Here is a 16,856-nt window from a genome sequence, read left to right as displayed (position 1 = left end):
ATATAGCTACAGCCTAGATTAGAAAGTTGCCTTTTTTTTATAGAAGAACTGAATATCTTCTGCAAATGTAGAAAGTATAAATAGTTAAAATGTTACCTACTCACTACTTACATTGCTAACTTTCAACACCAGGTGACACTTTCTAAGTGTCTGGTGGCATATTTAGCATTTAGTTTTTATTTGCAATTTTTTTGGATGGCACTTAAGGAAAAAAAAGAAAGAAATCTACGTCTTCTAATTGCATGTTCTATACCAGATTCTTTGCTACTTCATTTAAAATGTTCTTGACTTCTAGACTTTTAGAACAAAACTAAATATATCCACAGGCCAATTCATAAGACAATGTGTAGTTCAATTCTCAAAAAGTGTCAAACAAACTCTCTACTCCAATAGAAGGATTTCTCCTACCAAAAACAACTTAACCCGAAGGTGTTTCCTTTCCCTGTCGCCACCGCCGCTAAAATATACGTGTGTGGAAATATGGAAGTGGAAACCACCACACCCCATTTCACCCTCTCCCCCTCCCACCTCAACCTCTCCACCGACACAGCTGCCCTTTTCTTCAACCAGGTCTGGGTCTGGACATCAAACAGGGAAATGAGCGAGAGAGGGCAGTGTGTCTGCACCAGCTCTGTTCAGCTCACACACCACTCCTAGTGCTTACATCACTCCTAGCTAAACAGCAGTTACAACAACTGGGGGTGTCCAAACTTTTTGCCAAATTATGTTTCTTTTGTTATGAAAAGTGCAAAAATAATAAATAATAATGCACAAAACCTTAATTAAGTATACCAGTCTGATTTCTATACAGAAAGTATCTTTAAATCATTTTAGAACAAGAACATGCAATAAGTTATTATTCTTATTTTTTTTTTTAAAGTTCTTATTTGTTTACTCTATAAGTGTGCCCGATTCTACTTTCAATTAAAAGTTACTGGATGTTAGTGGCGCTACGTGCTGTCAAATTAAACCTAGAAAATGTCTTAAGAAATTTAAAGAAATATGAATCTGTTCAAACCTCACAGGAGGTTGTTTTAAGTTTGGAGTCATCGTTCTGTGTGTATGCATGTACGCAACAATAACTCATTCAATACACAGCAAAGGAAAGAACATGTTTGTGACTCATTTAGTGAATTATTCCCCTTTTCAGGACTTTTACATTTGGAGGTTTTGCACGATGTGGTGTTAGTATATCTAAATATAGTGTTACCATCTATGTGTGGTGGATGGTAGGAGCATCCACCACACATAGACAAAATTAAACTTAGCTTACAGAAACTTTTGATTATTTGATTTCATTTCATTATTTGTATAAAATATGGCTGGAACTCTTAATTCATTTTCACTCTTTAAAAAAAATAATAAAAAAAATACACAAGGTGCAGAATTCCAGAACACTGTCAAAGGTCATCATGGACAAGCCTATGATGTCACAAGACATGTTGTGATGTCACCACAGAACTTCACTTGAAGTTCAGTCGATTAGTTCTCTTGCTAGTCAGAAAGCACAAGGTGGAGTGGAGACAACTTCTAGAGAAATCATTGTTATCACTGTTTTACAGCATATTTTCAAAACGATTTTTGAGAGAAATGGAAACTGAGATGAAGAAATTCTTCGAAGAGGAGACTCATTGCCAGGAAGATGGACTGAAGAACAGTCAAAATCAGGATGCCGGTAATTCTTTTGAAGAGGAAGTTAACAGACTAAAGGCTCTCTTGGATGCGGAAAGAGCCAAATTTAACGAGGAACACCAGAGAGCAAATGATTTGGAAAAGGAACTGCACAGCGTAAAACTGACGCTAGAAAAATACGAGTTTAATGGAAACAACGTTGACGGATGCAGTGAGGCAAACAAAGGAACGAATGAACTTCTGATGGAAAATAAAGCCCTCCAAGAAGTTCTCGCCAAGTTTCAAACTGACATGATTAATCTAGCAGAACAGGTGGAAACGTTACAGGAAGAACTGGAGATGGAAAAAACTGCAAACTCTCAGACAATTATTCGTGGACAATTATCATCTCTACAAAATGCCAGCACAGAAAAAGAGACATGTCTCCAGAGAGAAGTGGACAAACTGAAAGAGGAAAACCTGGAAATGACCAAAAAATTCAATACCGATATCTTAACACTTAAAAAACGGGTATGTTCACTGGAGCGGGAGCTGAAGGACAATGAAGAAGCTCATGCTGAGATGGCAAAAATTAACAAACTGCTTTATGCAGAATTACAAACAGAGAATGAAACACTTCTTCAAAAAATGGCTTCAGTGCAAGATGCTTCCCAAGAGGCGGAGCGATGCATCCAGAAAGAGCTGGACCAAGTTAAAGATACCACTCTAGAAATGGTCCAAAAATACGAAATTGACATTTTGGCCCTGAGGGAGGAAATACAAATAATGGAGAAAGAACATAGAGATGAGAGATATCGGCATGCGGAGGTTGAAATACGGAATGGGAAAAGAGCAAAATTCCTCCATGCAGAAAAGAACTTGCTGCAGAAAGAACTGGATGAAGTGAAACGAAAGCTCTTCTTAAACGAGATAAAGTTTAAAGAACAACTGGATGCATCGGCTGCTGAAATTGAACAGCAACTTGCACAAAATCGTAAGATTTCAGAAGAGCTAAAACTGAAAGATCAGGAGATTGAAGAAGCAAAGGCTCCCCCTCCAGTGAAGAAATCATTGATGAAAAAGTTTCGCCATGCTCTGGGGTTGAGAAAACCTGAAAGATGGAAGAGACAAAAGGCTTCGGAAGAAAATGTGTAACACTGTTCACATTACTGGTCAAAACCATCAGGGTTCTCAAAATAATGGATGGATGAAGATTTGGATTTCACTTCAAATTACTAAGTGTGACCTACTTCAGAGGTTAGAAGTATGAGGTTAAACTTCTAACCTCATAAAGTTAGAAGTTTAAAGATTTATTGATGGAGGGAGGGAGGGATGGAGGGAGGTGAAGACTCAATGTACATCCTGGACAGGTCGCCAGTCCATCACAGAGACAAACAATCATAAACACACAGTTATGTGTGTATCATATGTGAATATGATTGGGCCAGGAGGGAATGAAGGGAGGTGAAGAGGTGAAGACTGTAGGGGTTTGGTCTTTGGGAGAATCACTCCACTTTATTTTCCTGAGTCCACATAGGACCCCCAGACGAAACCTGCAGCAAAAGGAGTAAAGAGGTAGAAGGTTGACGAAACGTAACGGACTGAGAAGAAAGAGTGAGTCAAGAACTGATTGGAGAATTAGAGGTGTGGTCTGGATGTGACCCTCCTCCTGAACTTAAGTTAACATATTGACTTCATTTCAAGACAGACCACAACACGAAGATATAAGTTTAAAGATTTAGAAAAGAAGGCATGATGCACAGTGGTGCAGTTGGTAGAACTGTTGCCTTGCAGAAAGAAGGTTCTGGGTTCAATTCCAGGCCTTTTTTCTGCATGGAGTTTGCATGTTCTCCCTGTGCAGGTGTGGGTTCTCTCCGGGTTCTCCGGCTTCCCCCCACAGTCCAAAAACATGAGTGTCAGGTTAATTGGTCTCTCTAAATTCTCCTTAGGTCGGTGTGTGTGAGTGTTTGTGCATGATTGTTTGTCATGTTAGAAGGGGATGAAAGGATGAAGGGATGGAAGGATGAAGGGACGATTTAAACCCAAGTGGTGTTCTGGACTTCTGTGCTCGTCATTAATTATCCGTAACATCATGTTCAATCATAAGGGTTGAACATGATGTCATATGTGCTCTTGACAACAGGACCCCAGGCTGCAGTTGGATGACTGACTTTTTTTGTGGTCTCATCTGATCCGTGGCTGCAGGTCTTGGACAATCAGAGCATTGCCAAACAGAAATTATGCCAACACCCTTAACAGACCATAAAGCAATTGTATTAACTTTAAATTGACCACCAAAACAACAAAGGAGAGGTGAATATAATTTCATAGCTAAACTTCCTCTTCCTCCATTTTGCAGAGAGCTTGATGGTGTTTTTCAAAAAACTCAACATGATTTTGTGGTTGGAAGCCATATAATTGATAGTATAACACTTGTCTTACTACTCAGATTTAATATCAGGAAATAGTTTTATTCTCTTTCTCGACTTCCATGAGCAATAATGTCATGCAAAGGTTGAGATACGTCCCGGTAAGAGAGCCAAATTCCTCCAGAATGAGAAGAACCTGCCACAGAAGAAACTGGAGGAAGTTAAATGCAAGTTCTTTTTAAAAGAGGTAAAATGGATGCACATTAGCATTTTGGCTTACTTTAGCCAAAATGCTAACGTAAACCTAAATGCTGTCAGTAGCATGAGGGGCATCACTAACTGTCCATGATTAACTTACTCCATTCAGTATACTAAACATGGCTAATAAGTACAAAATTAGGTAATAGCTTATTTTAGCTAACAGGCTAATGCTAACGAACTGCCTAAGCATTGCTGAATAGTAGTCAATAGTGTGTGCAAAGTCACAAGCATCTTCACTAACATGGACCTGCACCATTCAGAATGATAAAGTAAGTGTGTCAGCTAAAAATAGCCAAAATGCTAATGTTAGCGTGAATGCTGTCAGTAGCATGTGGGGCATCACTAGCATGTTGTCTGTACTTTACTTACTCCATTCAGCATACTAAACATGGCTAATAGGTCAGAAATATAGGTAATAGCTTATTTAAACTAAAAGGCTAATGCTAACTTGAGAAAAAAAGATAATGCAGAATAATATTATTGCACCACCTGAAGCAGTGCACTAACACACAAGTAGTTCTAAATTGCAGCTCCTCTGTTTCCACTGATTCTCCACCTTAGAACTACAGTGATGCGTATTTGTAGTCCCAAGCAGCCTAGAGCCGTTGCTATGGTAATTAACTGTCATGACTCATCTGCCAGCTGTGAGTGAGTCATGCAGCCAGAGAAGTCTCAGTTAGAGGCAGAAAATCCTGTCCTCTGAAGCACATTGACAGGAAACCATAAGTCCTAGAGAAATTGCGAAAACATTTTACTGGAGCAGACATGCGTATCAATGTCATGACCGAGTTTCATACCAATAGGGCAATATTTGTGGCAATTTAAAAATTGATTTGGGTTGAAAATGGCACTCAGTTAAGGCGCGTCTCCTCCACTCTAGTTTCCCAAAAAATCAAAAAACTTTGGGTCGCTTAGAGACAATTTATGGACAAACCGTAAATGGTATCGATGTGCCATCTTCACTTTAGAAGAGATGAGCGACGTATCTACAAAATGAAATTTAAATGGCATTTCTAAGTGAATGTATGACGACAAAGGAAGACCTCAAAAATAGGGAATTTTTAGGATTTGGCCACATACACAACAATGGAGCAGCTGGTGAGGTCTTGGTGTTCTGGGGGTCGTTTTTTTTACTTTTTTTGTGATCAACACCCTGGTGAAATAAATGTGTGCTTTTTTTTAAAAATTGGGGACAAGGGCCACACAGAAACATTTCAAGGGTCGCAAATGGCCCGGGGCCACGCCATGGACGTCTACTACTGTGTTTCAACACGCAGGAACTTTGTAGGTGGTTGTCTTCAACAAACAACCAAAAATTAAATCTCAAATATAAAGACATATGTTTACCATTAGAGTATGAACACCTACTCTTACATTGCCTGCAAAAGTATTTACACCCCTTTGTCCCATTTCAGTTTATTTTATTGGGATTTCATCCTATCAGGAGAGCATCGTTTTACATTAGAAGGAAAGTCAGATATCTTTCTTTCAATTGCTAAAAGTCTAAAAAGTTTTTGTTTTCAACCGATATGCAGTCATTCATATGGGATTTTTCAAATTCTCCAATCAATACAGTCCAAAAATAAATGCGCAGTTTTGGGCCAATGCTGAGTCAGCAGTCGAATGCAAATTTCAGGTATAATTAACAAACTTTGGTCTAACCTGTCTGCTGTGTTCCTTTGTCTTCATGATGCTCTTTGTTCACTAACAACCTCTGACAGACCACTGAGGAGTTGCTTACTAACTATCTGTTACTAATGGAGTCCAGCTGGATTTCATGTAGGAGAATCAAAAGAAAGGAGCTTGGATACAAATTAACTGAAGATTTTTATATTTTCAGTCCTAAAAGTACATGATAGTTTTTGCTCAATTTCATACTCATACCCTACTTTGTGTTAGTCATTGTAGTTGTGCGGTACTTCATACTTTATCGATTCAATACCTCATAAATACAGGGCCTGTATCGCCAATACCAATGCAGATACTTTTATTTAAGTTTGATATATTATAAAACTTCTGACCTTTAGGTGTTTAGAGGTGGTTTGTCTTTGAATTGGTTTGTTCAAACCAATGTTAGAATTTTAACAACATTTCTAAGTACTTTAATAACATGTTAACATGATTTGTGTATATTTTTCTTAAGCAAACTGCAAAGAAATTTACATTTGAGAGCAAAGTGAGACAAAATCTTTTTGGAGGTACTATTGATGAACTACAATACAAAAAATAAAACAAAATTTCAAGAGGCAATCTAAAACTAAAGTAATCCTAGATTGATAGATCTGTTGATCTCGGATAAAATTGATAGTTATTCTATCAATACGTCCACTAGAAGATGGAAGCTAGTATTTATATTTCTAGTAGAAGATTGAGTCTATCAACTCTGTAATATCAATTCAGAGTTGATACCGATTATTGATATTTTGGAGTGATCTGCCGATTTCTATTGGTCACATAAATTCACACTAAATCACCTTGGAGTATGTGGCAGTTTTAACAGAAAAAGCAGACAGTTCAAGTTCAGGACGATAAATTCTGTATGCAAGGCAACATGAAAGACACGTTTCGCTTGACACTTGTCTTTTCTTCCCAGATGTCCTGTGTCCAAAGATGAAGGTTCAACCTGATCGCTTCAAGCCCAACAGCACCAGTTATGGTCTTGAAGAGGTTCCAGGTATGTGCAAACTGCTGCTTTCCCAGCGGCAACACAGACAGCTGGCAGCATAAGTCAACCTCAGAGTCAACTCTTCATTTTTCAAAGCATTTCCTGCACTCCCACTTTGGACGTTTTTTTATGCGTTGAGAGAGAGAAAAATTGCACTTCTTTTATGCATAGATGCAGTCAGCTCTTGCAATTTTCCCCCGTTTGCTATCTGATTGGAGAGCAAATTGCTTTTATTCATGACTTGGAAGGTGTTACCTCTCTGGCACATTCATTTTCTGTCTCATTTAATACTGTCATCATAAAAAAAAGGAAAAAAAACAACTTGACGCATTTGCAAAGCAAAGTGATGTGGATTTGTGTCAGCCCACTTTTGCAGATCACATTTGTATATTTTTTTTTAAATGCATGCGTTTCGACTGATGTTCTGTGTAGATCTTGGTTTTCATCTATTTGCTTTTCATGAATATTTATCAAAAGGATTTTCAAACTGCTTCAGCATCAAAATGGTAAATTCATGGTAACAGAAAATGTATGTTTGTTGTTTTTTTAAATATTTGTAGAGAGATATACGTCTGGCAATATGAAGCCATTGCCAGCACCAGACTGCTTTTCAGAAATATCAAGCTGGTAGAAGAGTTTAGCTCCCAACAGCACACAGTGGTATTTGCAAATGAAATATATATATATATATATATATATATATATATATATATATATATATATATATATATATATATATATATATATATATATATATATATATATAAAACTAGAAATTAGGTGTGTGGGTGAGTGGGGGGGTTGCACTGCAAAAGCACTAAATCTGATCAAGTATTTCTTTTGTGTGTGTGGTTTCTTGTGCAAATATCTCACTACATCTTAGTTGCATCATCATTTATTGTTCAGTTTTTATTGAACAAACAATGGCAACAGCTGTTCATTTACCAGCAACTCAACCAATCAATTTGTTAAGCATTTTAGTCAGATAGTTGCTGTAGTTTAGTACAACTTTTTCTGAGCTTTATACTAAGCCAGACTCACCACTTGATGAGAAGCTTATTTCTGATTGAAAAAGTAGTGCAGCACCCAGAAGACCAGAAAAATCTTTGGTATAGAAGACATTGGCATGTCTAGACTGAGCAGCAGAAGGCTGAAATGGTGCCATAATATAACAATATAACAATCTATTATCAGGGGCTGATTGGAGTGTCTGGAAATTTGAGGTCTCTGGCCGTAGCTTTAGCCAGGATTACCTGCATGTTTGCCATGTTTGATACAGATCACATGAGGCTGTGATTGACACGTGAGGCATACAGATAATACTACAGTCGATCTATCATCCCAGTCCAATTAAAACAACAACCTCTATCAAATGTACTCAGGCTGTAGTAATGCTGACCAAGACATTTGGTGACTTTGATGTTTTGACTCCCTGACAACACTAATACTGTCCATTCCACCAATTGTGCCATCTGGTTCTAGAGATTTTAGGTGTTTTCAAATTGAGTCAACATGTTTTCCTAACAAACCAGATGACTTCAAATGCCAAAACCTCAACAGATAGAGTCTTAAGTAAAAGTGAATATTGATTGTGAAGTATGTTGAGTAGTACATGCTGTAATGGTCATAGGACATTTTGTTTTTGTCAGTCCGCTTCAGTCCGCTCTTCACCAGGCATACCTAGCAGTCAGTCCTTTTTATTACGGTTTCAGACTTCTGTGAGATAATGTTCCTTTGTGTTACTATTTTTATAAATATTTGCTCAAGAAACTGGTACATACATCACCACCAAAGTAATCATCATAAATCCCCTTGATCTGTCTTTCCAAGCAGCTTCTTTCCTAAAAAGACATCTGGCTGTACTGGATACTTCTAAAGAAAGCATGATATACTGCTTATTGGCAAGATATTATTGTGTTTATGAGAACAGATTATCATTTCATTGAACTGCATTAGATTTTACTTGTACTTGCTTTCTTTCTATGGTTCACTTCGTCCAGAGGGTCTGGGTTCTCGGCTATTGAGAAATTATATCTTCCTGGAAACGTGACCTTTGCTGAACTGTTAAACTTGACCCAGTTGCTAACGTTCCCCATCATCTACGTAATGCTCCAGTTTGACGCTACAAATTTTACCAGAAACTGTAGACAACCATCCTCCACTGGATGTGGAGAAGTGCTGAGCTGAACCAGTTGTCTTTTAATGTTAATGTTAAAACCGGCTTCATTCACTTCCTCTGCTGCCATTACTAAAACTACAGGCACACTACAATTCTAAAACAGCGCATAAGTCATCATTCACAACTCCTTCTGTTTACTGTCTGGCTCAGTTGAAATTCTGCCAAAGGAATCCAAGTCAATGGGAGAAAATCCAGATGGAGCACTAAAGGGAGATGAGAATCAAGTGGCTTAGGAAATCCTGTATGGTGGTATGTAGCTCCTGGGGTGTGCTGGACTGGCTGTGGACTGAAGGGCTTCTCTGGGGTCTGATGGCCATCCTTCCCTCTTGACCTCTCAGGACTGACTTCACCAGGTGGGATGGTAGTGAGCCCTCCCTGTCTTGGTCCTTCAGCGTTCTGGCTGTACTGCCCAGGTGCCTAGCAAGTGCTTTGGAGGTTCTGTGTTCCCTTACATCTGCTAACAATGCTGACATTGACATCTGCTTTAGACCTTAATGTTGATGCTCCACTAATTGGCTGTTTTCCAGTTTTTATAAGCTGAACAGCGAGACAAAAGGAAATCATTCAAGCAGGTCCGTACAAGCATCTGTCAGTCAATCAGAAATAGCAGCTGCAATTGCTTTAGCCACTCTATTTCCAACTAAAGCACGTCAGACGAAAGGCAGTTGATGTTTTTATTTCATGCAGCCAGAGACTCGAGTGTTTCAGGTTGTTCTCAGAGGTCTTGAATAGTGCTTATCCCGATATGTCGGATGTTTTCACAAGAGGGCCTTCTGGGGGATTGGAGTTCCTGTCTGTCTCTCACACACATTCATCATCTTAAGGGAAAAAACAGATACACAGGCATGACTAGTTTGGACGCATGCTAAATCCAAGAACAAGGATTAAGACGTCAGAGACCTGGTGAGCAGTGTTCCTCGCATGTTGATGCTTTCGATTGACTCGTCTATCCTCAATATCGACTAAGACATTTTGCTAGATTTAGCAAAATCTAGCAAAATTTGCCAAAGACAATCCAGTCTTGCCAAAGACCGGATTGTGTTGTCCTGATCAAGAGGTGGAGAGAGCGTGCATCTTGAACAAGTTGCCAAGCAAACACATTGCTCCCATGGGCATTTTAAAGGTCGCCAGTTGAACTGACCTGCCTGTGTTGGGGTGGTGGGTGGAAACAGCAAGTCATAGAAACAACATGTATAAGTACAAAGATACAGAGAAACATCCTCTGCTACAAGGCAGCCATGTTGAAAATAAGTAGCTTTTATGATGTAAGTAGCTAATTCTACCCAAAATCCCCCAAATGAGTTTCACAACTTATAATTATCCGCATAGAGACACATTTGAAGCTAGTATGTTAGAAACAAATAGTTTTTTTCACTTTTATAAAGGAAAGTTTGAGTTTCCCCTGAAGCTACTCTGCGAAGTTTAAGCAATGTTTCAGTCCGCTGATGATTTGGGCTCATGATCAGGAAAGGCAGAATCACTTTGCACTCTCGGTCACGTTCTCACATTCTTGCCACTGGGTGAGTGCTAATTATGTGGTTTTGCTTTTCCGCTTGGATGCAAAAAGAATTACAGCAAACTCTTTTTTTTTTCTTTTTTTTTTTTGATAAATCGCTGTTTTGACGAGTTTGGTAGATGTGGCGCTTGGTACGATGTTCTGGAAGTGGCCCCTTTTTCATCCATTTACCAACTCCTCTGAGATCTTTCATTTCAGCTTTGCTCCTGTGATGACATTGGACGAGAAAATCTTTTGTTTCCTGAGGTTAAAGCAGACACGTTTTCCAATATACACAGCAGACATTTGTAATTATTCTACTTTTAGCTTCCAGCAGCACAAACCAAATGGCTCACTATGTACAGTTTGATTAATTAATGGCATTAATTCAGAAAGAAACCTGGATTTTCTCACTTCAAGAAGGTACTGAGTTTAAATCCCCGCCTGGATCTTCTTTCGACAGAGTTTACATGTTCTACCAGCTAAAGTTTGTTTTCACCTGCCTCTCCAACTTTCTGAATGGTCTCCAAATCCTGTATTGTCAGTTGATTTGCCTCTCTTAATTTACTTTTAGATTCACCTCACCTTTCACACTTTGAATGCCAGAGCCAGCGCTCTGCGTCCCTGAACAGGATCCAGCAGGAATAGAACATGGACTAAATGGGAATGCAGCGAGAGGCCGGACACGGCCGGAAGTTTGTCGTAAAACTGATGTATTTTTTTGGTATTTTTTGCAGTAGAACAACTTTATTTTAAGTAAATATTTATTTCTAAAGCAAATACTTCTTTTCCATCCTAAACTAACTTGTTGGTTAACAAACTAAACAAGTTAGTTTACAAAGTAAATATTTCATTAAAATTTAGTTGACAACTAAACATTTAGTTTCAAACTAAATATTTGGTTGTGGACTAGCTGTACTCAAGTACTTTGGTTTGTTAACTAAATATTTACCTCAGAATAAGAATTAGTGGGGAAACAAAATGTTTCTTTTACAAACTGAACATTTAATTACTAAGTAAACACTTATTTCCAGCCTAAGCAAACAATAAAGTAATCAAGTTAAATTGCAAACTAAATATTTACTTCAGAGCTTAATATTTGGTTTGTAGGTGAAATATTTGTCTCATAATTAATATTTAGTTTGTAAAAAAATTATAAATGTATTTCAACATGGTGAAAAATATATATATATTTTTATTTCATTCTAAAAAAAAACAAAAGTTGTTAATTTTGTCTGTATAGCTTTACAAACGACCCCCCATTCATTTCAGTGTCTAGTTTGTAAATGTATCTTAACAAAGCAGTAACTCAGTGGAACACAAACGCACGCCGCTGGTTTTTATTGGTGAAAACCTGTCTGATTAGTCTTTATTTATTTCATGAAAAGCCTTGTAAACACAAAATTGTAGTTGTGACCTGACAAAATGGGATAAATGGAAGCTGCTTGGTTCTTCGCTGTCGTTCTCTCCTTTTCCAAGGCCGTTTCGATACTCGTAGCTAAGAAAAGCAAAGAGAAGGTTTTGATTTCCCGTACCCACAGTGCAGTGCAGCGCAGACAGCTGCGTCACACTGGGAGCTGAAACCTTCATGTGGCTCCCTCTGGGGACAGGATGGTATCAAACTCAGCCTGAGGTTTGAGGCCATCCGAGAGGACAAAGGCGTCCGGGATTTTCCCGTCCGTCTTTTTCTGCCGCGACTGCTGGACAAAACTACAAAGCCTGCGCTGTCGGAGCTGTGTGAGCAAAATGCTTCTTTTCGGGGTTGTGGCCATGCAGACACATACTGTATCGTCCTACATGCAGAGTCCTACCAGACAAACAGTGTTTTGGCAGCTCTCTCCCCTTCCAGTTACACAGACGGCGCTCCTTCCAGTGTCCCATACATGTGAAGACATTTCCTACTGATTAGGACTTGACAGCCAGCAGACCTGTGGTTTCAGTCAGACAGGCCCGTCTGACCCCTCAGGATACTGAGCCGGAGCGATAGTCTCTGTGAGCTCCCCGTCTCCCGCACAAGTGCTGCCATCTGCTCCGATCAAAGGAGTGTGTGTGTGCGTGTGTGTGTGCGTTCGCCTTTTCCCAGTCCGTGAGCTCATCTGGCTCCCGCCACAGATCTCCCCATTGGTTGTTCTCGGCGGTCCAAAATAGCTTTTTTTGGGGGGCTGATTATATACTCTGTCAGCTGCCAGTCCAAATTACAGCTGTGAGCTTCAGAGCCACCAGAACGCTACGCTGAGCAAATGTGCCCCACACCGGTGTGGTGACAGAATTAAAAGAAAAAAAAAAAAGCAGGAAGAATTATCAGCTGCGTGTGTTTGGTTAGCAACTGACAACCTGCAAAAATGAGACTGCATTAAAACAGTTATTATTATTATTTACACACATCTGGAAACAAGAGGTGTGAAATTCTGCATTCTTTAGTGTTGATCCGAAAAACATTGCTCATATCGCCAACACTGATACTGAGTATATGTCATTTATTTGTTATTTATAAATAACAAATATGTATTGCATTCAAGTACAAAAACAGTTTCATTCATAAAACGTTCATCCTGGTCAGTCACATACACATTGCATTGTCAAACACCAACTCCAACCCTAAAGTGGAAAATTCAACTGTTTGAATTCAATGTATGAGAACAAAACGTCCTTGAGAATTTAACTGTTCAGGTTCAACAGCCTGCTTAATATTGGCTACTAGTGACTCTAACCCCTCACCTTTGACCCTGTAAAAATGAGCTGCACATAGCAAGATTACAACTTTAAAAGCTAGAAATATTTTGGCAAAACATAGCCAGTAATAATGTTTTAGCAGGTTTCCTTCTGACTCCAAGATGCTTTGTACTCCAGCATGCTTGGTCATAATAAGTTAACCAGTTTTAAAATGTTCACCGGTGCAACGTTGAGGAACAGCATAAAGTGGAGACCTTGATTCAGTTTAATAATTCATATTTTCTTGTCACACTTATATGTCTAATTTTCAAACAAAGATAAACTGAGTAGGACTTTATTTTTACATCAAAAACATGGACCACTGATAAACACTGGTACATTTACATATGCAGTAAGTTCTATAATTTTTAATTTATGTACGTGGCACTTTTTAAAATAAAAAAATAAAGATCGGTTGTTATTTGCGACAGCTACAACTGCTATCAAGCCGTAAGATGTAAACAGTTATATGAGAGATATTGATAATTCAGTCGTGGTGCTATTGCTCATCACCTATCAGCCATCAGAGAAGATGTCAGCATCTTACTCGGGCATTGGAGCAACAAGCCCCGGCTACTTGAGAGCGGGTCCGTATGCAGAGTTTTGAGGAAACTGGTCGGCGATTTTACAGAAGAGCTACGGCCTCAACACGTTGGAATGACACAAAACGTTTTATGAATGAATGAATGTCATACTGTGAGAGCTCTGGTGGAGCCGGATGCACATTATCTGACAAAAAAGGAAAAAACAAACAAAATCAAACCAGCATCAGTTCTTACTTCCTGCCATCTTCTTTGTTGTTTTTGCCAGAAGTAACATCTGGCTGTTGATCACGACTCATGTGATGTGAAAAAAGTGTTCCCATTGCAGTTTTGCTAAATATATTTTACGCAATTCTGTGGTTAATGGAAACACGGCTAATGTGGCTCTTTGGAGTTTTAAAGTTTTCAAAATGCCTTTGCATCTCTGTCTGTTTCTCCTGTGTTGGATATCTGTGAGTTAGGGGAAGACATGTTGCTCTTTGTGACCTCTAAGCCTATTTTTGTCAGTCACGTTCGCTTTAGATGATTAAATCTTCAGGTCCAGTAATTATCCTTGGATGTGGCTTGCGGAACTGAACTTAGCTATTAAGTTATTTAACAAGCGGTGCGATCATATTTTCACAAGGCCAGCTAGATCTAGGAAAAATCATATGCTTAAAAAAAACCTGCCTTTTGTATTCACTCAGGTTCTCTTGCCAATTTTTGTTTGATTGTCTGAAACATCCAAGTGTGATCAAAGAGCAAGAACAGAAGCAATCTCTAAGGGCTCCACCCATTTGTCACAACAGTGAACGCCTCAGATCAAAGTAAAGGGATATTTCCCACAAACAGATGTGAGAAATGTTCCCATTAAATATTCTAACATGGTAATCATCATAGATCTAGAAGAGTATGAATCTGGTCTGCTTGATTCCTTCAGGTCTTTGTTTTGAACATGCTTCACTGTTGCTAACCCCACCTCCTGTTTCCCACCACCTGTTTCTAAGTTTCTTTTTTTTCTTACGATTCTCACTGACCCTTCACCAGACGCTCACATTACCACCTTAATTCTCTACTTCCTCCTTTAAATGATTTCCGTGCCGGTGTAGATAATCCCTCTGGAAACCTTGTGTCCCATCACCAAGCTCTGCAGGAATACGTCCAGGCTCCCCCCCCTCATCACCCAGAGCAGCTAATGCCACACTGTTCTCACTCGTTTTACACTACACGGCCGCCTGCAATGCCCTGCAAAACCTGGCGGCCGAGCGCAAGTGAAACCCCTCCGAATGTTGGCATCTCCATGGCTACGGCATTTGTTTGCTGTTCAAGGGAGTGGCCTTTTCCAATGTGGGCTGCGGTTGCTCCGCTCCAAATCACACGGCGAAGAGTATCGCAGACGCGCAGAGGGCCTCGCCAGCAGCGGGTATTGGTTATTTTTCTTTCTGGCAGCAAACCCAGCAAACATCACAGCTCCACAACAAACGGCTCGATTTTCCAGCTGTTCGGCTGATTTCAGCTCCCCCACTCCCCCCGCCCCGAAAAAAAAGGCCACAAACACAGTAGCTGCAGGGTGTGGTGGTTCTGACCCAGTTCAAACACTAAACACTGAGAAATCCAAAATCGTAACTCAGCCTCAATACTCAGGAGATGTTTGTGTTCATTGGAGTGCGTGTGTGTGTGTGTGTGTGTGTGTGTGTTTCTGGGTTTTCCTGTCTCGTTAGGACTTCCCTTGTCAAGACTGTAAGGGGAACAAAGCGTTTTCCTAATGTACTGGGACAGTGTTTTTGAATAATGAAGCCTCATCCTGCATATCTTAGATATAAAATTGCTAATACTATTGAAATATTTTTGAAAATAAAAGCTTTAATAAATGTAAAAGTTGTGCATATTACACAGTCCTCCTTGATTTTGCTCTATTTGTCACATTTCTCAAAAATATGGGGAAATGTGAAAAAAAACAAACTGTTGACATATTGGTTGAGTTAAAAACCTATCAGGCTTATTAAAACGGTGGGATATCATGGAGCAACTTATAAAGTTTTTCTTCAAAGTAACACTGTAAAATTTAAATATATTGTACATATAAAAACACTGCAAATAATACGCAAAGCAATGAACAGACGTTTTCCTTCTGGAATTCAGAAATGATTTAAGTTAAGAATCACGCAGATTCAAAATGTAGAAACTAAAGAAACTAAATCACGGTTTATTATGCAATAAGTCAAATTTTTGCTGTTGGAACCTGATTGTAGTTTACTTTTCAAATGATCTCCCTCAAAAATGACCTTCAAACATGGAGAATAACAATTCAGCGTCACAGTTAAAACCAAGTTATATGTGTGAGTGAAATTTGCAAAAATTAATGCATTAAATTAATTTTTTATTACATTTACAAATTAATTCTCACTTATAAATCCGAATATATTCCCAATGCCTGATCTTGATAACAATTCACATCTTTAAGCATCCATGTGTAATTTACAAGGTTTGTTAATATTTGAATGTTCTTCAGAGTTCTCCGCATTAAACTGTGGAGTGAACTTAATGATGATTTCAAATTATGTGCTCTTTTTGGGTGAGCTTTAAAACAGCCTTAAAATGTGAGTATGTGTCGTTAACCTGAATCTGGATGGTTGAAGAAGATGGTCAGTGCAGGTTTTTTCCTAAAGATACAAATGACACAAACTTGTGGATGTATGTGTGAGACTTGGAAGAATGCCTCCAGTCCAACTGGATGATTTGATTGTGATGCTGCAGGGTTTGACCTGATGGAGTACTTCAACGTGAAAGACATCCTGGGGACCAGAGTCGATGAAGGCCAGAGTTCATATGTTCGCCTCGGGACGATGCCGATAGTCCAGCAGACAGAGTGAGTGAGCTCCGCCCGAACTAATCAGTGCGCTTCGGATTTCTGTCAAAACTAGAGAAAACCTCCCACTGAAAGACTAACTCATGAAGGACAGGCAGATTCTTTTTATGTCTCACAGCTTCAGTTGTTTTTATTAAGAAATACTCAACATACTGGCTTTTCCTGTTTAGCAAA

The 16,856-nt window shown here is 39.0% G+C and overlaps 1 protein-coding gene across 2 annotated transcripts in view; it reads left to right on the top strand.

The window, feature by feature from the left end:
• The window catches only part of col22a1 (collagen, type XXII, alpha 1), a 76,968-nt gene that overhangs the window by 16,601 nt on the left and 43,511 nt on the right, over positions 1-16,856 (top strand). For both annotated transcript variants that reach the window (XM_044137977.1, XM_044137976.1), the window contains exons 4-5: positions 6,835-6,915; positions 16,571-16,682. In XM_044137977.1, the coding sequence (XP_043993912.1) occupies positions 6,835-6,915; positions 16,571-16,682 (193 nt within the window). The remainder of the gene's footprint in view (positions 1-6,834; positions 6,916-16,570; positions 16,683-16,856) is intronic.

Source organism: Gambusia affinis, linkage group LG14, assembly GCF_019740435.1.
Source record: "Gambusia affinis linkage group LG14, SWU_Gaff_1.0, whole genome shotgun sequence".
Taxonomy (NCBI): Eukaryota; Metazoa; Chordata; class Actinopteri; order Cyprinodontiformes; family Poeciliidae; genus Gambusia; species Gambusia affinis.
Note: the sequence above shows the minus strand (reverse complement) of the source record. Positions and strands in the feature narration are given on the sequence as shown.